Source organism: Anabrus simplex, chromosome 1 (genome assembly GCF_040414725.1).
Source record: "Anabrus simplex isolate iqAnaSimp1 chromosome 1, ASM4041472v1, whole genome shotgun sequence".
NCBI classification, from domain to species: domain Eukaryota; kingdom Metazoa; phylum Arthropoda; class Insecta; order Orthoptera; family Tettigoniidae; genus Anabrus; species Anabrus simplex.
Genome location: NC_090265.1, coordinates 476,475,806 through 476,501,896, shown reverse-complemented (window position 1 = coordinate 476,501,896; position 26,091 = coordinate 476,475,806). Strand labels below are relative to the sequence as shown.

Below are 26,091 nucleotides of genomic sequence, written 5' to 3'. Positions count from 1 at the left end.
TATTTTGCTTTCCTGGGTATTATTCCAATGAATTTTACGTACTAACGGCACTCAGTATTGAAATTAAAGTTCACTCTTCCTGCATTAGAAGTAACTCTAGCTAATTTAAGATAATAATAATATATTTTATTATTAGCGGAATTCCTCGCTCTTCGCACGAGATTTTTTGCTGATATTTTTATTCTGTATATAAAAGAAAATTCCTTTGTTCTTAGGATGTCTTAGAGATACCATGCAAAGGTGTGAATCATTTCCTTTCCTTCTGGAGTTTTCTTGTCATTCACAAGCTATCGACAGGCCTGAATTTTAACTACAAGTACCATTCCATAGCAGCCCATTAGTAGCACTCCGAAACTTAGCCCATTTTTCGTATTTACACAGATTTGTTTTTACTCCTTAGGGGTCGAACTTTGCAAAAGGGTTCCCTAGCTGTAGCTTACGACCTAAAAGGAACTCCATAGCATGTTTCACTCTGATCAGTTAGATAGTACCAGAAATATTACGATAGGCTAGGTAGCATCTCTCTGCCTCTCTCTCTCTCTCTCTCTCTCTCTCTCTATCACACACATACACAAAGAAAGAGAGATACATAAGGGAGTACATACATTTATTATCTACTAGCAGAACGGTGAAAGGCTGATAGTTGGCAACGCCACTGACTTCTGTTTGTACCGTGTCCATCCTTGACGTGCAAGCTGTCACTAGAAGCAACTCTATAAATTAGTTTCCAAAGGTCACTCTGTACACTATATTAGTAGTCAATTCAGCTCGTGCAAGATCAAATCACTTTCCTTTCTGACTATTGACATAGACACATAGAGCTGAGCTGAGAATGGGGAAAACATCCGCCTCTATGATTGTTGCTGTCTCTGAAACGCGTGCTGCAATACGTAAACGCGAAATTTCAAGGCTAACGATTAGAGAGAAAACGAATATGACGTTTTTAGCACAAAATCGCCTTCGGTGCCTGATCTACGAGTAAAGAAATTACGCGATTTTCATGGACAATTTCGTCTATATTTTGAAATAAAGTATAGTTAGTCATGTGACAATGTCTGTATACAAATTTATGACATTCCGCACATACGCTTAGACGTGATATAATTTCAGAAGATAGACAAATAGAAGTAATTTCATATTTATACAACAGAGATTACCGAGCTCGATAGCTGAAGTCGCTTAAGTGCGGCCAGTATCCAGTATTCGGGAGATAGTAGGTTCGAATCCCACTGTCGGCAGTCCTGAAAATGGTTTTCCGTGGTATCCCATTTTCACACCAGGCAAATGCTGGGGCTGTACCTTAATTAAGGCCACGGCCGCTTCCTTCCCACTCCTAGCCCGTTTCTGTCCCATCGTCGCTATAAGACCTATCTGTGTCGGTGCGACGTAAAAAAAAAACAAAAACAAACAGAGATTATTCTTAGTGATGCGATTTTCAGTAGTAATTTTCAAAACGGTTCAAGGAGTAAATAAAATTTCATTGGAGACAAGACGAAGATGGCATGAGTAAATCTAAGCTCGGAGGCTAATATCGGAAATTGCACTATAGTTATTGTTAATAAATTGTATGGCTGTTTTACAGAAGTCATGATTCAAATTTAACCTTATAAACGTCTGCCAACATAGCACTGTCTTATGCAAGGCTGTAATCATTTTTATTCACCAGTTCTTTTCCGAACTGCAAAAAAAGAAAAAAAAAGAACCTTTGTTCAATTTATATGGATCCTTTTAAGGCTGGGTAACATTCCTTATACACACCGCTAAAGATTCTTTATAAACGACAGGAAATAAGACTTTTAAAGTCAAATATGTCCAAGACGCTACATTCAATAAAGACTCCACCCCTACCCCCCCCCCCCCAACTTTTCTTCGTCTCTTTTTTATTTTTACAGCTACCCTCGGAGTGTTTTTATAGACAGTATTTCTGTTGAAAATCGCATCGTAAGGAATGTTAGTGCTGCTCTATCGATCCACACCAAGGAGGCTATTTATTAATTTCTTCTTCTTCTTATTCTCCCCCAAGTTCACCCCACCTCCTCTCTTAATGCTCTCTAGGGATAAGAACAAACTAAGGCTAGGGTGTGTTCTCAGTTCCGGGATATCAAATGTAGCCTAACGGATAGCCCCGTCATCCGTCAGAGCTACCGCAAGTAGCCCTTAATGCACCGATGCCATCGAAGGCTATGTCCTTCCTGTCTGTGTAGGGGAGAAGATAGTGGGAGAGGGAGGGGGGTCTTATGCGAAACAATAACTCTCAATATCAGCTAATGAAGAACAATAATTATGTTTACAGAAATGGGATATCTTCCTTTAAGAAATAAAACCCCACGATTGCATATTTACCCTTTTTTCTGCTAGTAGGTTTACGTCGCACCGACACAGATAGGTCTTACGGCGACGAAGGGGCAGTAAAGGCCTAAGAATGGGAAGGAAGCGGCTGTGGCCTTAATTAAGGGACAGCCCCAGCATTCGCCTGGTGTGAAAATGGGAAACCACGGAAAACCATCTTCAGGGCTGCCGACAGTGGGGGTTCGAACCCACTATCTCCCAGATGCGAACTCACAGCTGCGCGCTCCTAACCGTACGGCCAACTCGCCCGGTATTTAGCCCTTTCGACCGAATTGTATTTGAAATAGACTTTCAGTTTGGTAGGTAGTTTTGAGCATGATTAGTACATTACATACCGAAAATATGTCAAATACAGAACAATAGGGTCAACCGGATACCGGTGAGAATCTTCGGATTTCACGTCCAATGATCTCCCGACTGCGCTGCGGTGTCCCAGGTAAAATAATCTGCCATTGTTTTACGTAGGCCGGCCTCGTGGTGTAGGGGTAGCGTGCCTGCCTCTTACCCGGAGGCCCCGGCTTCGATACACGGCCAGGCCAGGGATTTTTACCTGGACCTGGGGGCTGGTTCGAGGTCCACTCAGCCTACGTGATTAGAGTTGAGGAGCTATCTGACGGTGAGATAGCGGCCCCGGTCTAGAAAAACAGGAATAACGGCCGAGAGGATTCGTCGTACTGACCACACGACACCTCGTAATCTGCAGGCCTTCGGGCTGAGCAGCGGTCGCTTGGTAGGTCAAGGCCCTTCAAGGTTTGTAGTGCCATGGTGTGTGTGTGTGTGTGTGGGTGTGTGTGTGTTTTACGTCGCAAACTGTCAGACAGGTCTTATGGCGATGATGGGATAGGACAGGGATAGAAGTGGGTAGGACGTAAGTGTGGCCTCAATCAGAGTACAGCCCCAGTATTTGCCTGGTGTGAAAATGAAAAACCAGTGAAAACATGGCTGCCGACAGTGGGATTCGAACTCACCATATTGTTCTGTTGGCAGAGAAGGTTGCTCGAACATACTATTTTCGAGAATTCAAAATGCACCCTGCCCACCACTTCTGATCGACTTCAAATACGGCATACATGTGCACTCACATACCGTTCTTAATTTTTAGTATTTAATAATGGTTCGCGTGCAGCCTCCGTGACTCAGGCGGCAGCGCGCCGGCCACTCACCACTGGATACCGTGGTTCAAATCCCGGTCACTCCATGTGAGATTTTTTGCTGGACAAAGCGGAGGCAGGACAGGTTTTTCTCTTCCGTCATCTTTCATTCCAGCAACTCTCCATTAACATTTCATCCGCCAGTCATTTATCATTACCCCAGAGGAGTGCGACAGGCTTCGGCAGCCGGCACATTTCCTATCCTCGCCGCTAGATGGGGTCACTCCATTCCTGACCCGGTCGAATGACAGGAAACAAGCTGTGGATTTTTATTTTCAATGTTTCGTGTTAAAGTATGAGAAAATCAAATTTGTATGGTGAAATTCTAGATTGTCTGCCTCTGTGGTGTAGTCGTTAGTGTGATTAGCTGCCACCCCCGGATGCCCGGGTTAGATTCCCGGCTCTGCCACGAAATTAGAAAAGTGGTACGAGGGCTGGAACGGGGTCCACTCAGCCTCGGAAGGTCAACTGAGTAGAGGTGGGTTCGATTCCCACCTCAGCCATTCTCGAAGTGGTTTTCTGTGGTTTCGCACTTCTCCTCTAGGCAAATGCCGGGACAATACCTAACTTAAGGCCACGGCCGTTTCCTTCCCTCTTCCTTGTCAATCCCTTCCAATCTTCCCATCCCCCGCAAGGTCCCTGTTCAACATAGCAGGTGAGGCCGCCTGGGCGAGGTACTGGTCATCCTCCGCAGTTGTATCCCCCGACCCAGAATCTGAAGCTGCGCCCTTAAGGCGTTGGGAGTGGGATCCCTCTCTTAGTCCGAGGGAAAAACCGACCCTGGAGGGTAAACAGATAAAGAAGAAAAAGAAATTCTAGATTAAAAATAGAAATGTTAAAAAAATATAAGTAATGTACCGAAACCATAAATACCGCTATAATTTACTAATTAAGCCTTTCTAACGCACATTGCAAAGTTACAAACGTATAAACCAAATGTTGTTGCACCAGGGACGTATTGAATATATTTGTTAATGCCATAATTTCTGAAATACTTGCTCTTTAGTTCTAAGCTTTTAAGCGTTGAAATGCAGCAATCAATTCTGTACTAAAATGTCGTGGAGATAGCATGGGTGACGGCAGAATTATTCGGTCTGCTGGGGAGCAATAGGTCCATGGAAATTTTTAAGTCAGAATAACGTTTTAAAGGCATTCTATCATCAAAAATATGTCCTTTTTACATTAAGGAATTGCAGGCAATTTCAATCATTTTTACAATTTATCTCTTTTTTAAAATCTGAAATACAATGCGCCTACAGAACGGTTTTACGGATAACAGGGGATATTTTTCGTGGGTTATGGTTGAAGATTATTTTTGATATTTTGTTTCAACGTTAACTTGTTTTAAATTGACTAGATTCTCCAAAATTTTATCACATAATCAATAATTTTTATGCAATGAATTTTATTCTATTGAATAAATGGCATTCTATACTATATAAACTAATTTTCTTGAGTATTTTCCCACTTGAACCCACCTTTATCATGAGCTAGTGTGTGTAGGAGGAAAGGGGGAGGAGGAGCTATGCATATGCGCTATCTTGCACCCTCCCTGCAGCGCCCATGGGAAACGGGACTAAATTTACAGAAAACATACATTAGGGTAGGATTTCCTCTTGAAAGGCCTCCTTCACTTTTAGATAAGTCCACCTCCGTAGCGTAACGGTTAGTGTTATTAGCTGCCGTCCTTGGGGACCCGGGTTCGATTCCCGATACTACCAGAAATTTAAGAATGGCAGGAGGTCTGGTATGTGGTTGAAATAGTACATGAAGCTCAACTCATTTGGGGGTGTGCACCACCTCGGGATAAGGATACGAGTTAACTTTACTTACTTATGGATATTCGACCAGAAGGCGAAGGAATGCCCAAAGATATATCTTAATTGTACTGTGATGAGCTAAATATGGTTTATCGAATGCGAATGATGACGAATCTCGGATCTCCATCCTGAATGCCCCATTCACCGGATGGACGTGTTAACAGGTTTTCCTAGTCGTGATCGTCAATATCATAATAATAATGTTACTTGTTTTACGTCCCACTAACTACTCTTTTACGGTTTTCGGAGACGCCGAGGTGCCGGAATTTAGTCCCGCAGGAGTTCTTTTACGTGCCAGTAAATCTACCGACACGAGACCGTCAACATCATCATCATCATCATCTTCATCACAGTACACATTTAAACGCGTGAATGGTGAGCAGTTTTTAAAATAAGAGTAGAATCCGATCTGCCTGTGAAAGACGATCAAGCAGGACAGGCAAGTCAGAATATCTGGTTCTAGTAGGCCATGAGAACGGCGTGCGCGCGCCATTACAAATTGACGTGCTTGATTGATGACTCTCGGGGAAAGCGGACAAGTGATGGAAAACTATACCATTTCACAGAACAGGCCGAATGAATGAATGAATGAATGAATGAATGAATCACAAATAGAAACATCTCTCGTATGAAGAGCTTATTGAATTAACTTGCACTATACTTTAACTGTCCATACAATCCTTTTTTTTTTTTTGCTAGGGGCTTTACGTCGCACCGACACAGATAGGTCTTACGGCGACGATGGGAGAGGAAAGGCTTAGGAGTAGGAAGGAAGCGTCCGTGGCCTTAATTAAGGTACAGCCCCAGCATTTGCCTGGTGTGAAAATGGGAAACCACGGAAAACCATTTTCAGGGCTGCCGAGAGTGGGATTCGAACCTACTATCTCCCGGATGCAAGCTCACAGCCGCGCGCCTCTACGCGCACGGCCAACTCGCCCGGTATACAATCCTTTCTCCTACAATATGTCAATACGGCCAACTAAGAAAATAAAATGTTATCACAGGCGAACTGTTTATTAATGTTCTAATTATTATAATAAAAGGTGTTACTATAGTGGAAAATAAAAAAATAATTACGTAACTACAAAATCATTTTCAGAGATAAAAAATTTATTAGGAAATTATTCCTCATTCGTAACAAAAAAATGCTTGGATGACAAATTACAAAAGTTATAAAAAGTAAAGGCCTTACGAAAGTATTTCACATTCATCGCAACACAATAATTACATTTTGTCAAAGAAAATAATCGCTTTACATGAAAATGAAAGATGTTATTAGTTTTAGCTTATAAAGCAATTAATATTATTCTTGAAAGAAATACAGACAAGAAAAAAATGCTACTAATATATTAAAATTATTAATTTAAAATATTACATTACGAAGAATCAATTACAAGAAACTACATACATGCATACGGTGAAACATTCAACTTTCTTTAAGTTTTAAAAAGTGTAAAATGCTACCTACTAATCCAACTTTATATAAAAATGTTCTGTTGTTATTTCTTCAAAATAAAATATTAATAAGAAGTATCACTATCGCTGTTATTTCTGCAATAACTTCCTTCAGGAGTGTGCACCATACAGTAACATTGCATAAGAAAAGATTCAGTCTCATTCCCAAGAACAACCAAGCTAATCTCCACACACAGTTCTTATTAAACACACTTATATTTCAACATGATAGGAAAATGAATCTAATTTACCAACAGTAATGGGCTTAATGTTTCAACTCAAAGTTCTCTTACATTCCCTAGCGAACAAAGAGTAGTAAGTTTATCAAAGCCAATAAACCATCAAGAAAGTGCACTTTTTATTTAAAGTCCGGCACTAAAATTAAACCCAAACGAACATCCCACACAGTCAAAACACTTATCGTGTTTATAGATGCAGTTTTCATGTCACCACAATCCATAGACTGATAATATGGTTTCAGTACGAGGTGTACTGCCTCTTATTCTTCTTCATACATAGCGGGGTAATCAATTAAGAGAAGGAATGGCTCTTTCTTTTGCTCTGGGCAAGGCAAGGTGACGATCTGAATTGACTGGAATGATTGTCCGACTTTAGAAACACGACTCTCCACTTTATGTCTAGATATTGTAGCGTGTACTGCAATCGACAGATGGCTTTCGTTGTTTGCGTTGCGCTTGAGAGAAAATAGTCTCTTTTACATGTACTTACGTGCAGAAAAAAAGAAATCTCGCTAAAATACCGATGGAGAATGTTGATCAGAATTTTCAAGTCATCAGAACTATGGATTAAATTACCAAATCTTTTCAAATAAGATTTGTTGTTACTGGGAAGTGCAAAATATCTGGCGTGAGACTGTCTCGAATTTCGAACTTGTTCTCGACAGTATAAATCACCGGACTTTCAGGATTTGACATTAATATAGGAAATACAACAATCATTCTTAAAATAAACACACAAATGGAAAGCTTTACAATTAAGTTAATAATATTAATGTCAAAATTTATTACATTATAGTCAATTACAAGAAACTCAATGTGTGGAATATTACATTATCAAACTTAGTACCGTTTAAGGTTTTTATAAAATATTATCAAAACATCACATTTTATCCACAAATTAATTGTAATGTTTTCGTCAATCAAAAGTGTTAAGGACTTAGTTAAAAATTACAGTTTTATAACCTTCTTTAGGAGTAGCTGCAATATATTTATACTACACCTGGAATCATCGGGCTTTCTGGACTTGATATTAATCGAGGAAACGACTGAAAGGGATTTATAACCATTAACTACAGAATACGAAATAACTGGAAGGTGTTACATTAGGTACTTCCGTTTCTCACAAGCTTTTCTGCATATTTTATCACAATTAAAATCATCAGAAAAATTACAAGTAAAACTTGAATATATTGCGGGTAATAATAATAATAATAATAATAATAATGTTCTCACTGATCATTCTCGTCAACAACTGTTAACCAACAAATCAGGTAATTCTACACGTAATTTAGTTTGTATTGTTATTTTCATGCTATAAGTTAGACAATGTTTCCAAGTCATGCAACATATTATATGACCATGTCTTGTCATACTTCACAAAAATTCCATTTCATATTTTTGAAGAAAAATGGTACTAAATATCAGCTGATTATCAAATGATTCAAGATGTACAAACACTTCAAAAGGGTGGTTACAAACGCTGACAATCTATTCAAATAATAACGTACTGACTAATGAGAAACGCATTAAGAACGTTTTTGAGATGAACAAACCCTACCAAGTACAAAAAAATTGTAATTACAGAAACGATGACAATTCTTTCACATTTTTTAAATAAGAACATATATGAGTCTACAAATATTAGAATTATATTAACATAACACGCTCAACGTCGGTGATCCCTAGATTGTACTCACAATCGTTAAAATAGGGGGAAATTATTCTACTTATAACCTCGATATACAAACAAAACTACACTAGGTATCTAGTAAAGTCATATTCAAGTAATTCACACCTCTTTTATACGTACTACATGAAGGGTATTAGTACAAAGTAGGCTACATGTATTTGTGCAAAAGTGGTCCAGCCAGCTGCCACAAATTGGAGATAGTATATGAGCATTTGTGAACGTGAAAGCATCTACACTAGATGTTTACATTTGTATTACACAACGTATAACGACGTTCAGCGACAAAATCAGTCATTACAAAATCGAATATTCTTTCATTTGAGCGTAATTTATAAAACCATTTTGCAATTTACTGATATTTGTTCCCTATCACTGAAGTGAGTATAAAATAATTTCCTGTTGTTATATTTATCTGACACAAAATTTTAATTACATTTTTGAATGCTTCAACAAGAAATCATATCTAGAACACTCCGAAAATTTCTTGTTCTAAGCAGACATACAAATTTAGAACTGTAGTTTATATTTAACAAATTTTCCTTTCGAATGCTGTAATATACAGAAGAACTACCTTACAATATAATATTGGAAATTACTTCTAGACTGTTACGAGATGTCCATTTACAATTAAGCTGGTGCCTACGAAATTGTAAAATAAAATAAAAACACAATGATGTTTGATTCAAAAACATCCAACGAGACAGATCAGTTAATGGCTAGATACTCCATCTGAATTACATTCATATTGTCTCTCTATGCCAATTACATGTCACGGGAACACGTTGTTTAAAATTAGCCAAGAAACAAACGCCAGTATGAATATTTACAGGAACTTAATGCATCAATAAAATTAGCATATTCGCCTTGATCTTTCCAATTAACTTATCAAGGTACCACGTCATTCTTATTACGAATTTTCAAGTAGCATCTTGAAATTTTTATCCAACAGGTTGTCATACTATGAAAACTTACGAAAAGGAAGAAGAAAAAGCCTTTACTCAGGCTGTTTGCTATTTATTCTAATGGTCGGTCTCTTTACAGCACTTGGGGAGGGATGAGCTCGAGGGGGGTGTAGTATCACAACCCCGTCGAGAGCACTCGACACTCCAACAGGGTGTGGACTGCCTTGCCACGGAGAAAAGATAAGATGTGCTGCTTACTACCGCCAGAATAACTGCCGAGGATTTTACAACCAGTTACGCTCACTCCCCACACCACAAAGGAATTTAATAATGATTACGATTATTATTATTTTATATTATACTCCAGAGATACTCTGCATTATAAGGTAGTCATTCACTGCGAATAATTCTCCACCCACTAGGTACACATCACACAATAAATATTAAAATCTATTCAGTCATTGCAGCAGTGTCTTTTCCGGTCTTGCATATTTTATATACCACAGAATAATAAAATATACTGATTAATTTTAGAGTAGATAATAAATGAATGCAGCAAATAGGTTCGCAAGTACGATTTTAGGAACATCCCCAAATGACTCCAGTTCTTGATATAGCATATTATATTATCGGCTCATTCTCTTCAACAATAATGTATTTTAATATTAATAATTTTCACAACAATCCTCAAATCGTGTAATAAGACGTAATCGGTTCTATAGCCTATAATTTGTTACACCTCATGAATCTCTGGAATGTTACACTTGATGATAATATTCCTCCTAGTACATCCATACGCTATTAATACAAACTAATCTTGATAGGAGATCCAATAGCCTGGAGAATGATCAAACAAAGAGGAATTAAATTCTTCAATACAAACTACTGCTTTTCTTCTCGAAGATGCATATACACATTTGTGCTGGGAAGTAAACTGCACTATGTCCATTTTTTTTTAAACGGAGGTTTTTCCATGTGCTTACTGTATTTTCTGCATTCTTCCGCGGGGTGGAAAACACAACTTCCGATACGTGATAATGACCGAGCTAGAGAATTTGAGGTAAACAAAGCACGAAGTCCGGCATACTTCCAAAACAGATGAAAGAAATAATCCAAACTTGTGAAATGCGTGTGATAAGAACTAAAAATAATAATTATATAAACCCAAATAAACTGCAATACAAAACACAACCTCATAGCACTCGTGACACAAATCAGAAATTACCGTAGCATATCATATAAGGAAACAAATCAATGCCATCACTTGATGTAATATTTCATAATGAACATTACTTACTACCATAAATATTAGCATGCAGTTATGAAAACAAAAAAAGAAAATGAAAAGGTTAGGAAACAAAAAGTTGTAATGAAAAGCAAATTGGCTCCAGGACTTCGTGGAAAATAGATCGTCATATGATACTTCACTTCTTAAGGGAAACGAAATTATAAGTAATTCCACTCCTGTCATGAATTTATCTCGGAGAAGTAGTCAAATTAGTGGACTAAACTGATCCTGCTTTCGAAATGCAAATATTTTGGGAACGGAACATCTAAACGAACGAATCCAGAATTCAACTACGATATATTCCAGCAGAGTTAATCCACTATCCTTTTATCAAAACAAATAAAATGCATCATTTCACTAAAGAAGACATTCCCCCTTTGCGTATGAAGAAAGATCTTCAGCTTCCAACACCAATACAAAATTACTGAAGTACGAGTATTATACACATGACTAAAAGGGGTATGTAATTAGAAAAATTGGAAACAATTCATTAACAACAGCAAGTATACCGTGGTTTTCCTTTATATGTAATTTAGACCGACAACGAAAGACTATTCATTCTCAAATATGGCTACGGCAGGTTTAAAATCCTACAGGGACACAGGGTGGTTTACCAATTAAAATTATTTAAAATTACGTCGAGCCTTCATGAACTACGAAGCTTTCGAACACCAGTCTATACACCAAAACCAAACCCCATGGCGCAACAGCCCCGAAGGACCTTGGCCTACCAAGCGACCACTGCTCAGCCCGAAGGCCTGCAGATTACGAGGTGTGGTGCGATGTCTTGTCTTTCAAGACCGGGGTCGCTATCTCCCTGTCAAATAGCTCCTCAATTGTAATCACATAGGCTGTGTGGACCTCGAACCAGCCCTCAGATCCAAGTAAAAATCCCTGATCTGGCCGGGAATCGAACCTGGACCCTCCGGATAAGAGGCTGGTACGCTACCCCTACACTGCGGGGGTATATACACCATATATGAAAAGTAAACGACGGGAATCGATATGAATTGTTGACTTTTCGACAGAGAGGAAGTTAGTTTGGATGTGAATAATATACAACAGTTTGCACATTAAAGTACTTCCCTCAGAAAATACTATAGTTGTAAATAAAACATGAAGTCGGTTGAAATTTCCACTGATACATAACAATGAAACTTTTAAATCCTAGATGCCTAAACAATGACTGCTTTGAATGGCGAGCCTATTTTCCACGAACATCTCGGCAGCCGGTGTTCTCAGGGCGACTTACCCGCCCGGTTGGATTGGTCAATCATGGGCTGCACGATTCGCCGACGGGCATTGATGAACCTTGGGAAAAGAAGAGAAAAGAAGAGAAAGGGTTAGAAGAGGTTAAGAGAGAGAAAAAAACTTACCGCTCGCACCTGCACGATTTGATTGGTCTATGAGAGGCTGAACGATCCGCCGTCTCGCATTGATGAACCTGAGGGGACAGATCAAACATGGTATCAAACATCTCGCAAATGACGTCACCGTCATTATTCCGCTGCAGCTAAAGCATTTAGCAGAAATCTCCACCTAAAAGCAAAATATTAAACAAGACCCTCTCTTTAGGATCTCCACTGGAGTGTATCAAAGGAACTCAGCGAAAATAAAAATTGAACAAATATGGAGCTCCGAATGTATGTGTAGCTATTACGACTGCAATGAAGTGCATTGTTGACCCAGAGTATTCCTACCATTTAATATGCTTCCTTCACTAAGACTTCATTACATTTAAATATCAAACTTAAACTATCAAAATGAATACAATTTTGTTGTTGCATCGATGTATATTTTTCGTGTGTTGTGAGCTTTCATAAATGTATTATTCGGTAATTAAACATAAAATTACTAAATATATCCAATTTGTCCACACACAAAAAAATTGTAACCGGCTAAAACTAATTAAGTTAAGCAATACACTATAGTTGAATTATTATCCGATTAGCAAATATAATTGTGTTTGGTGCATATAGAGTGAAAATTAACAGTATGAAGATAGAATAATGGTGTAACGGAGAGGTGATGAAGTAGCACAGACAAATACTCCAAGATGAATAGGTAAACCATGTAAGTACACAACATCATAAACACACAACAAAGAATTATCCAATAACATCACAATAATTTGAACACACATGCCCTGGAATTCAGAAGAAATACCGTACTGAAATCTTTCCAGGTGTTACGTTACTTGAAAAAAAACCAGCCTTTTAAAATTCGCGATATATTGACCATCATAAACACGTTCTCTTATTATGGCAATGCTGCAATCATGTACCAAGTCTCCTGTCTAAAAGTGGACCACGCGTATACTTTATGTACCAATAAATATAAGGAAACACGCTGTTGTATCAGACCCGTCGTTAAACAACATGCTGTGGTACTGGTATTATTTCACTCGTATTATTATTTACGAAGGGACATAACATCATCTACTTCTTTGTTGCTACAACAAAGACCATTACAAACGAAATCCGGACGCACTGAACAATACTGAACATGAATTTTTGAAACAGGTAAAAACAAAACTAGTATTCAAGTAATATAAGGAATATTATTTTGAAAGTACTAGAAGATAAAAGAATTTGTGCAGCCACTACGAGTGAAGAAAAAATTACTGATGTTGGGAAATTATAAAGCAATAAAAGCAAGCAAAATTTTACGTAACTGTTGATAACGTGGTCATAGAAATAGGACCTCCAGTTTTATATGGATTTCGAACCAAAGACATTTCAAAAATCCACATGTATTGATTGCAATTTCAATCACGGCCGCCATGGTAAAGTAGCCAGTAACGATACCACTCGGCCACTTGCATCTCCCCACCCCGTGGGAATTTATATATTATCGAATTAAAACATTGAAAGAAACGGGAAAGGAATGTTAATTTTATGTGTTTAGTGTTTCACAAATTCACATAGGAATTTCGCCGATGATGTAAAATGGATGGTCTAAGATGGAAAATGTAGCGAACGTGTAAACAGTCTTGTTGAACTTAGATAGAAATATTTAAACTCGACAGCCTGTTTCCAGTCATTTGACCGGTTCAGGAATGGAATGAATGAAGGCCCCATCTAGCGTCGAGAATAGGAATTGTGCCGGCTGCCGAAGCCTGTCGCACTCCTCTGGGGCAATGACTAAAGACTGACAGATGAAATGAAATGATTTTGCTGGAATGAAAGATGACAGGGAAAACTGGAGTACCCGGAGAAAAACCTGTCCGCCTCCGCTTTGTCCAGCACAAATCTCACATGGAGTGATCGGGATTCGAACTACGGAACCCAGCGGTGAGAGGCCGACGCGCTGCCGCCTGAGCCACGGAGGCTTAGGTTGATATATTACACAATAAAAATATGATAGTCGTAAATGGTTTACCACATTGAAGGAATGCGGGTTTGATTGAGATAACGTGAATTCGTGTGATAAGTGAAGCGACTCATTCTTCATTCATTGCTCATGATGTAAGTTAAAAGTCTGCTTTGATATTTTATGAACTCTAATGGCCATAGATCATGTTGCTACCCTATCATTGGCAGACGCTTTCAAAACCACCTGCGGGTAAAATTCCCATCGTTCTCCTGTAGAGAAGGTATTGAATTAGCGAATTAAGTGTAGCGTGGCGCTTTCGACGATATCAACATTGTGCTTTCCCAACCTCGAGGTGGGATAGGTACGAGGGTCGAGTCATAAGTCATGGCAACTATTTTTTTTTCTCAAGAACAGGAGACAACACGGAAAATCTAAGATATGCTGTTGGAAATACAGGGCGTGTAATTATGAATGGTGCCTGAAGACAAATTCTGACTTCAGGAGATTCTCGTAGGAAAGTGACAGAACACAGGCCATTGGTAAACGTTGTTTTATTATGGTATAGACAGCAAATATACAAGACATACATAGGACAGGTCTCCACTGGTTACAGACCTTCGAAATAATCACCCAGGATGTCCACTGTGCGTTGCCAGCGGCGGGGCAGGCGCTGAATACCATTCGCTGCATGTGTATTGCTTACGTGTGACACCTCTCCCCGAAATGCATGGCATTCACACCTAATGCTTCCCGCAGCTCTGCATGGCACTGTCGTACATTTCTGCCGCGGAGAACTGCTATTTTAATATACGATCGTTGCTCCTGCTGACGCTCTCACTCAGACACTGAACTTGGGGGCATGCTTAGACCCACACTGTTGTTTACATACACCATCTAGTGGTATCATACGCAAGTACATACCGTACGTTTCCAAATGCATACCTTAGATTTTCCGTGTTGTCTCCTGTTCGCGAGAAAAAAAAAAGATAGTTGCCATGACTTATGACTCGACCTACGTACCTGCTGAGACAGCAGCAACCGACTAGAATGGATCATCTCTTATAAATAAAATACAATATTGTATGGATTTCTTTTCCGGTTATGATAAATTATTGGTCAGCGCGAGCATAGTGCACACGAGAATATATGCGTGTATTCACGCCAGTAGTATTATGTAGTGAAGCAAGCACAATGCACAGTGTTTATTGTGCATTCCCCTTCTCCTCTCCAGCCCCATTCAACCCCCCGCCGCAATCACTTGTCAGGCCGGATCATCTTCACACGCCACCTAACACACGCGGACACCGGAAATGATTGGGTTTTCAGCCGACTGATCGCCCGTCTGTTACTCCCTCGCTACAGCAATAGTAGTTTAGTTTCTATTCTGAGTGGACCAAGTAGCCCACGTTACTGTCCCAGTAATACTCAGCATGGCTCTGAAAACTCTTTGCAAATTTTACCACATCTGTATCTTCCTTCCCTATCACTGCAACAACAAAAATAGATGACCCTTCTTAATTTTCAGACCATTAAATGATTACGTCAAATGTGACAGAAAATAAAGATTTAATAATAATCAATGATGTTTTTTGCTTTACGTCCCACTAACTATATTTACGGTTTTCGGAAACGCCGAGGTGCAGGAATTTTGTCCCGCAGGTGTTCTTTTGCTTGTCAGTAAAACTACCGACACGAGGCTGACATATTTGAGCACCTTCAAATACCACCGGACTGAGCCAGGGTCGAACCTGCCAAGTTGGGGTCAGAAGGCCAGCGCCTCAACAGTCTAAGCCAGTCAGCCCGGCGAAAATAAAAATTTATGAAGCTGATATTACTGTAGTTGTGAGCCTTACAACAAGGCAGAAAAACTGGCCAGGAAAGGTATGCGCATTTCTGGACAAGCCCGACACTATATAGGAAAATGGGTACAAAAAAACAAAAAACAAATGGAGAACTGGAAAAATACTCCAGGATGTAGGCTTGCAAAGGAACTGATAAAAGGACCAAAAAAGAAGCATACTAAAGAACCTGTTGAAACTCAGCATAAAAGATATAAGATGGGTAGTAGGAATGTTGACAGTACACTGCCATCTGAAAAAACATCTACATAGAATTGGAGTAATAAGAGACACTATTGTAGAAAATGCAATGAAGCAGAGGAATCAGCTGAACACATACTTTTCGAATGTGAGGCGCTGGGTAGAATCAGACTCTCCACTCTAGGACTACCAGGTGAAGAGAGTCCAAGAAGACCCAATAAGAACAACCTGCAGCTTTGTGAAGGGGCAGGTATATCTAGGTGGGAATGAAGGAAAACCTGGTAGCAAAAGATCTTAGAGGTCGACGCTAATTAGGAACTAATATTTAGAGGCCCCATGAAGAAAAGAAGAAGAGCCTTACAACAAACTACTAGCCCCAAAATATGATTTTAGAACACGGAAAACTATTGCATAGAGAAAGAATAAATAAGCTGTCCTTTTGTTCTAGCACTTTCAAACAGCAATATAGATCGACGAAAAACTCACGTTATCCAGAAAAATATCCATTGGTGATGAGTGGAAGCTAAGTTGAGTCTATATTTCGAAGCATGAAAGATTTAATTATGATTAATGTTTCCCCTAAAACACAACAAAATTAAAACGTAGTCAATGAAATCTTCAAAAGGAATCCTACTTTTGACGCTGTCTCTGCCACTGAAACGGCAGCTTACATTTAGTAGCTGGTTAGTTTTTGTGCCCAAAGATGTAAAATAAAATAGAACAGAAACTAGTGAACGAATTTGTAAGTGCGAAAATGAACTGAACGTCTTCTAGTCATTTAACAATCGACCTGAACCGAAGTGTGATCAAGATTGGAATAAATGAGCAGAGTGAACCGTCATATAGCCCTCTGGTTTCTGATTACGAAATTAACAAACGCTCTACGGTAATGCAGCCCCTACAACGATGTCAAGGTGATCTGACTGACATGTGTTTATTGTGTGTCAGTTAGAAAGAGAATGACCGGGCGAGTTGGCCGTGCGCGTATAGGCGCGCGGCTGTGAGCTTGCATCCGGGAGATAGTAGGTTCGAATCCCACTATCGGCAGCCCTGAAGATGGTTTTCCGTGGTTTCCCATTTTCACACCAGGCAAATCCTGGGGCTGTACCTTAGTTAAGGCCACGGCCGCTTCCTTCCAACTCCTAGGCCTTTCCTATCCCATCGTCGCCATAAGACCTATCTGTGTCGGTGCGACGTAAAGCCCCTAGCAAAAAAAAAAAAAAGAAAGAGAATGGGCACAAAGCCTGACTTTTCAGCGTATAAACCGATTTTGGTTTTAAGGGAGTTATGTCAGCCGAATGGAGAAGGATGGATTCACTAGGAGATTAATGCCCTCGGCCATAGAGAAAAGTAGGGCTAATCATTTAATGTCATGTTTAATGTCCGTTCTGATATAGATTTCAGGTAACGTCCTTATTCGATCTTTCAAAGGGTATTAAATATGCAAGTAAATATCCTGGCACAACTGGATCGGTGGTTAGTAAAATCATCATCATCTTCTTCTTCTTCTTCTTCTTCTTTCCTGCCACTCGTTCCCACACCTGTGGGGTCGAGGTGCGAACTGGGTCGCACATGTAGGTTTGGCCCTGTTTTATGGCCGGATGCCCTTCCTGACGCCAACCCTATATGGAGGGATCTAATCAATATTTCGTGTTCCCGTGGTGGTTGGCAGTTGGTTGTCTGAATTTGAAGAGGAGGGTGTTGGTACAGGCACAAACATCCAGTCCCCGTGCCAGGAGAATTAATTAGAAGCGATTAAAATCTCCGACCCGACCGGGAATCGAACCCGGGACCCTGTGAACCGAAGGCCAGTACGCTGACCATTCAGCCAACGAGTTGGACACCGGTGGTTAGTAAAATAATTGGGAGAAAACATACGAGGCGACAGGTAGACTAAATTCTTAATGATTTCTAGATAAAAAGGTCACAACGGTCGTTCGAAATTGAGGATTATAGTGGCTATCAATTAATTCGCAGACACTTTATAACATTTGTCATATTTGTCAACAAGGGGTGGCAATCTATGCCATCAGATACTGCAAAGTATTAGCATTCAACAAACTCTATATTTTATTGACCTACACAGAGAGAATTTCGAAAGTAACAAAGAAATTGTATTAGCAAAGTTATTTGCTTTAGCTGAGTCACGTATGAAGCAACTTACTCAAATCCATCAGTGAATCCTGGTGACACAATGTGTTTCCATCGACGATGCATTACACAGCTGAAGGACGCGCCATATATCTTACAGCGTATCATCCAATACATTTTGTGATCTTCTTGCGGTGTAGATGGGCAATTTTATCGCTTTGTGGTTCTATCCCCTTCAAGAAGAAGCATTAGAGAGCAATTCCTATTGGATCTATTATATGGGGGAGAGAACGAATACGGAGAAGGGGGCACCCATGGCAAATTTTTATGTAACACTAATAAAAAATACTACTAGGGAGTAAAGAAAGAATGCAATGATATTTTACTTTCTTTCTCTTCTTTCTGAAACCAATTTTTCGTTGGGGAGGGGAGGGGGGTTGCGGGGAGTGATGTGAGATATCGACTTTATATCATAAAGAAGCAGCTGAGTCTTTTGTTGCCTCCGAGGGAAGTGTATTCAGTACCATCACATATGCTTTATGTCTCCAAGATGACACAGTTATTTTCTCTGCTGTGATTACAATGGAAGGTGAGATTTGCGATTAGTAGGTGGGGCTCTCTGCATTACGCATTCAGTTTCTGCTCCCTACTCCCCTTCCATGATTCCCAAGTCGACAAGAAAATCACTTCGCTTGGGTTTACTTCAACAGGCCAACATCCCCTTGCAACGATAAGCACGATCACTTCCAGTTGTAATAAAAAGGTACATATTCTTTTCTATGGAAATACAATGCCTTATATGTGCTATAACATTTTGATTGAATGGCTGTGTCTTTCTGCATTCCTTTTTTTCCGAAAACTGCTCTCTGAAGACAAACTGCTAGCCTTCATGTCTTTTACCGTGTAATATTACAAAACTATATGTATTTTTACACAGCCTTAGAGCCATAAAGTTTAGATTCAACTTTATTCAGTATTTACAGTAGACTACATCATGCATTCTGATATAGACTACGATAAGTTTATTAGCTTCACTGATGTGCCAAAGTCGTATTCTTAGCTTTAACAAAATGAATGAAATGAAGGTGTCGTAATGTTGGTCGGGGTACATATTTTAATGGGCTAAGTGGACTGATGTATAATAGCACCTAATGAGCATGTGAGGAAATTCTCTCACTACTAATACCCTAGAATACCTCTTCCGTGACGTTCAGCCTGTTCATGACAGTTGATAGTTGAGTTGTTGAGAATGATACTAACTTTCCGGCTGAGAGAGAGAGAAAGAAACAGTAGGACAAAAGAGTATCTTCTTTATCTCCCTCCTCATTATCACCTTCAAAAGGATGCTTGTTAAAATCACAGGCTATACCCATATTCAGAAGAACTTATCGACGACTGGGAAGGAAAGAGTTAAAATTCTAAATCCGTGATTTTCAGGAGAAGATATTAAAGTTTTATCAGTTTACATCATTGCCTCTCAAAAATACATTCGTTACACATTTTTTTATGACAATTGTTGTGTACATAGTTCTTACGTCATTTATTATATCCGCAAAAGAGTTACAACTCAAAATGACCCTTTCGAACTAAGCAAATCGACTGTGATAAGAACTGAAAATCGTTAAAACTGTTTCCTGGCATGAATACATGAGATTTTTGTTGTAATATTTTCGGAAGTTGTAGAGGTCGAAATAAGATATACAATGATGGTAAAATCTCAAAAATGCATCTTTTTTGAGACGTAATCCTTTCGTTTTCAGTCATCAATATGTAGCTGCTCGCCTTCAGACTATGTAAGCTGATGACTTACTAGATATCTGTTCAATTTAATTATGTAAAATTCATTACGAAATCTTATGAACATCATAAAACAATTAATGCAGTGAACAATTAATGCAAGTCTTCGTCAGGAGAGGAGCACCTTGGGTTTCATAGCTGCCACGGTTCGAATCCCGGCCAATACATGTGGTGTTACTGAAATACTATATCGCATCCCTTTGGTTCGAATTTCATGTAAAATTGGATTCCTCATTGCTTTGATTACGATATCAATAGTCATATAAACGCGCTTGCTTGCTTTTAAAATGGTGAAACGTATATCTACAACACAATGCAGTTCTCTTGTGATTAATCACGCTGGGATGAATAGCTCAGGTGGTGGAGCGCCGGCCTTCTGAGCCCAATTTGGCAGCTTCGATCCTGGCTCAGTCCGGTGGTATATGAAAGTGCTCAAATACGTCAGCCTCGTGTCGGTAGATGTACTGGCACGTAAAATAATTCCGGCACTTCGGTGTCTTCGAAAACCATAAAAATTAGTGGGGCGTAAAACCAATATCATCGTGATTAATCATAAAATAAACATGAATCGAGACATGGGATTAGTGACCAGATACACTGACTTCAATGAGGAAATAGCAAGACATCGAAAATCAAGTAACACAGTATACTGAAAGATGAAATACTGTAAAACCTCGATTAGACGCTGTCCAAAGGAATGCATAAATACCGCGTATTAAGCGGGAAGAAACCAATCAAAATAATTACATAATTTGTATGTTTTTCATTGTAAAGGAGACTATACACTGACCGAGCGAGTTGTGGGATAGGAAAGGACTAAGAGTGGGAAGGAAGCGGCCGTAGCCTTAATTAAGGCACAGCCGCAGCATTTGCGTGGTGTGGAAATGGGAAACCATGGAAAACCATCTTCAAGGCTGTATACATTGTGGTTCGAACCCACTTTTTCCCGAATGCAAGCTCACAACAGCGCGAGCCTAACCGGGTGGCCAACTCGCTCAGTAATATTGTTAAGCTAGACAGTGGAATTCCTAATTACACAGCGAGCTGTTTCGGGTTAAAATAAGAGTTCTCATCGTTCTTTCATAAATTTCTCATTTATCCGGTACGTATAGTCGCAGACAAGCTCCAATACACTTTAAAAGATCTTAGAAACATCCAGTTAAACCACTAAGGGATGTGATGAACGTGTCATCTCCAAATATCCGAATTCCAGACGACGGTTTAAACGAGCCAGTTTGCTACCTGGACAACGAGTCTTAAAATATCCGAATTTTCAGCGGTGGTACTGTTTAAAAATACCTTGCATGTATACAATAATATTATAATACACACAATGTAATTCAAAAAGGTGGGAAAAGTTTCAGTGTTAACAGTAGCCGGGTCCTGCGTTCTTCTTCCAAAAATGATACCTGCATCTTGAGGTGTGCCTGCCGTATAGACTCACACGAGCATATACGACGGGGCGTCAGTAAACCAACGGACGCCACGAACCCGCGTGTAGTTAGGCCTAGTCCCATTTTTTAAAACGCAGCTATTACTTTGTCATATATGTACAATCCTGATTATTTACTAATTTGACTAAGGAAAAATTTACAATTTTTTTCGTCAGAATATTGCCACAGGTTACAGTCCATTTTGATGATTAAGAAATTGTTCTAAAAGCAATTTCGATGTCTCGAGCTTCCTCATATTTAGTCAAAGACCTTTTGATTATTTCGTCTAAAATAAAATGTCTTCTTTGCTCCGAGAACCTTCGAGATTCGTATCCATCCTGGCTATTTGGAAATAGGATGTTTGAGCTGCTTTTTTCAAACAAGATAGCCACTCCTTGAATCGGGGATGAGACGGTTGAACTTAGAATTTCATCCTTCAACGGTGTCGTTTTGCATGTGACAATTCTACAGTCAAGTGGCATTTGTGGATTTCCCAGCCACTGGGCGGCGAAGTATTGTCACATATCAAAATTCACCCTCATCGTAAAGAAGTATAGGCACAAAGATACTAAACATGAACATTGTTTAAATACCCTGTCACCTGTGCAGCTACTTACACTTCTCGGATATTTTGAGTTTCATTAGCTTATTTATTTCAGCTATATATTTTTGCGGATATTTTTATACCTCTTTCTGTCAATTTCATGTTCGGATATTTTAAGACTGCGCCGTGATGTAAAGCTTTTTCTTACTTCCTTTTCCATGATTTCTACATTGGAATGTAACAACTTTCTAAGACATCCTAAACTGGTCTCTCCTCACCTCTACAGTATCAGTTCATTTGTGTGTTCTGTACACACTGCAGACTCCCCGTGGCGAGATTAAGATAAGTTGATTGCGAGGTCTGAATATCAATACACTCCACTTACCCTTCAGCTTCAGGTGAAGTTTACAGTTTATTACTTGTCTTACGAAACTATCATCCGAACTTTTCTAAGAAAATGAATATTCACCGTCTGTTTTCAGTCATTCGACCGGGTCCGGAATGGAATCAATGAAGTCCCAAACTAGCGGCGAGGATAGGAAATGTGCCGGCTGTGAAGCCTGTCGAACTCCTCTGGGGCAATGATAAATGGCTGACAGATGAAATGAAATGTTAATGGGAAGTGTTGCTGGAATGAAAAATGACAGGGAAAACCGGGGTACCCGGAGAAAAACCTGTCCCACCTCCGCTTTGTCCAGCACAAATCTCACATGGAGTTTTTTTTGCTATTGGCTTTACGTCGCATCGACACAGATAGGTCTTATGGCGACGATCGGATAGGAAAGGGCTAGAACTTGGAAGGACGCGGCCGTGGCCTTAATTAAGGTACTGCCCCAGCATTTGCCTGATGTGAAAATGGTAAACCACGGAAAACCATCTTCAGAGCTGCAGACAGTAGGGTTCGAACCCACTATCTCCCGGATACTGGCCGCACTTCAGCGACTGCAGGTATCGAGCTCGGTCTCAACATGGAGTGACCGGGATTTGAACCGCGGTATCCAGCGGTGAGTAACCGGCGCGCTGCCGCCTGAGCCACGGAGGCTCGCACACTTTTCTAAGAATTAACCGAAAAATATTCCCTGGAAGAAGAGCGCCTAGAACTGGAGTGAAGCGCGCTATAACGGGGTATTTAATAATGGCTTACCATAGGAAATATCGAAGGACCGGAGAAAAATACGTATTACCCGGGATAGCGTACAAACGGGAATGTCTTATCGAAGTTTTACTGTATTAGACTTTAAATCGACGTATCTGTTCGTAAATATACGAACGCACTTGTGCACGAAGTGCGTGGTAGTGAGTCACTCATGTTATCGTATGACTAGCTCATGTCTAATGGGACAAAAGACATTATGCGTGGTATATGCCGCGGAGACAGACAACCGATATACAGAGCGAAGGAAATGAGGCGTGCGGGCTTGCAGGGAGGGAGACACGAGCAGAGAGGGACGGGAATTATGCAGAGAAATGGGAACTATGACTGATGTGGCGAACAATTCGTGCATGAAATATGCCAAGAAGGAATTCTGCTCAGATACAATCAAACAAAAATAATACAGTCCAGCTGAAACCGAATAAATTGAGGTCGAATATACAATGCAAATGGTTAAATTAAACCATTCTAAAGAGAATAAACGCCATTTCGTAGTGAACCATGAGTTCACAAATTTAAAACAGGAGGAGAAATAGTTTCAAACATACTCCAAACGTAATCAATGATTATAGTTTGCTGTGTTGATATATGCGGTAGAGACCGTATAGATATATAATGATACAAAAACATGCGCAGAAATTGACGTAGCGCATAATGGGGTCGAAGTACAATAATTCTTAATAGGAACGTAGAGTCCAGGACGAAACCCTAAGTCAGGACAAGCCTGGAAATGTCACGAACGACTGAATGGACAATATATTTATTAATTTAAATATTTGTTTTTTCCAAACGTTTTGTATTCCTAAACAATGCAGGACAGTCGTTTGCGCATAGTGAAGTTGGACACCGAACACTGAATGCTATTAATTAAGTGTGGCAGGAAGCTTGCATTCTAGTGATCGTAGGTTCGAACACTGCTGTCAGTAAACCTGACGATTATTTTCCTCCGTTTCCCAGGGAAAAACTGGGCATGTACTTCGAATAAGATTACGGCAGCTTCCTTCCGATATGCAGAGCGAAGGAAATTAGGCACGAGGGCTTGCAGGGAGGGCCAAATCATTTCCATCCAACAGTCACCGAAAATCTGCCAAGAGCGAGGCTGAGTAGCTCAGGCGGTATAGCGTTGGCTTTCTGAGCCTAATTTGGCGGATTTGATCCTAGCTCAATGCAGTGTCGGTGTATTTACTGGCACGTAAAGTAAATAATTTTAAACTACAAGGATAAGCCCTGCGAGATGCTACGACTTAATATTGGGCTGAACATTACATTCATATTTTAACGTTACTTCACATTTCAACCGACAGTTGCATATGCAGTTCTCAATCATAAGCAGAGAATAATAGTTGGCCATAAGATCTCCTAGAGACGTAAGCTAGTGTTTTCTAAACTAGGACACTGATTTTAATGTGAATGCACAAACACACACACAGAAGTGCAGTAATTGAGTTAGGAGTCTTGGGTGGGGTTAGTGTGAAGGTGTCAATTGGGAGGTGTGGTGTGTTTTACCTTTGTAATCCTTCGGCCACACCCAGTCGGAGAGTGGGCAAGGGTGGGAACCTCATATGCCACGAGCAGCAAAGAGGGAGCTGGCGAGGGGGCGACTCAGCACAACATAAGAACAACTCAATCAATTCTTTAATTAGCTGAGCTACAAGCACACTGTACTGTATCTCCGATAATAAATGTCTTAACTGTCTTTTCGCAAATTAGTGAACATTGCCGTACTATGTACTTTAATAATGCTGTTTTGGTTTGCATCACTTTATTTTATTCATCAATTCAGTGTAAAGTAGGTGTTATCGTTAGTAGAAACGTTTTAACTGTGCGTGACAAGAAAAAGGACGGGAGAAAATATATCACGCCTTAGGATGGGTATCTACCAGACCATTTCCTGATTTGTAATAATAATAATAATAATAATAATAATAATAATAATAATAATAATAATTTCGTGTAGCTATTTCTAGCCGAGTGCAGCCCTTGTAAGGCAGACCCTCCGATTGGGGTGGGCGGCATCTGCCACATGTAGGCAACTGCGTGTCATTGTGGTGGAGGATAGTGTTATGTGTGGTGTGTGAGTTGCAGGGATGTTGGAGACAGCACAAACACACAGCCCCCGAGCCACTGGAATTAACCAATGAAGGTTAAAATCCCCGACCCGGCCGGAAATCGAACCCTGGACCCTCTAAACCGAAGGCCAGTACGCTGACCATTCAGCCAACGAGTCTGACGTTCTACTAGATGACAGTGAGCCACCAGCCGGGCGATCTATGGCTAAGTGTTATAATTAATTTTACCGGGTTAACACCAAATGTGTCACCAGAGTTCTATTACATGTCCACATCGTACGATATGGAGTGTCGAATGAAGTTCTTTTTCGGTCTTCAAAAATCTGACTACCTCTACCAGTTTTGTACCAGGAATCAAAAGAACTTCCTTTCATTTACCAGATTTGCCGTGTGCGAAATATGATTAATGCTGCCGTCTGGGAAGGCGAAATGTGATGATAATTATGATGATTGTACAATAACAAAAAACAAAACCCCTAGACACTACAGCACAGGCCTTGGCCTACCAAACAACCACTGCTCAACCCAATAATAATTACGTGGCGTCTTTTCAATTCCTATAGACTTTTAGAGACGCTGGGATGTCAGAATGTTGTACCGTGGAGTTCATTAACGCGCTGATAACGGAATTGTCGCACTTAAACATCTTCAATTGCCGCCGCCCTCCACTGAAATCGAAACTGCTATATTGGGAACAGAAGGACAGCGATAAACAGGACCGATGGTAATTCTTGCTCCGAGGGGCGTAACTTCGAA

At 40.0% G+C, this 26,091-nt stretch overlaps 1 protein-coding gene across 1 annotated transcript in view; it reads right to left on the bottom strand.

Moving 5' to 3' along the window:
* The window catches only part of LOC137500848 (homeobox protein homothorax-like), a 480,185-nt gene that overhangs the window by 46,815 nt on the left and 407,279 nt on the right, over positions 1–26,091 (bottom strand). Inside the window, exon 6 of the mRNA XM_068227557.1 lies at positions 12,271–12,338. Within this exon, the coding sequence (XP_068083658.1) occupies positions 12,271–12,338 (68 nt within the window). The remainder of the gene's footprint in view (positions 1–12,270; positions 12,339–26,091) is intronic.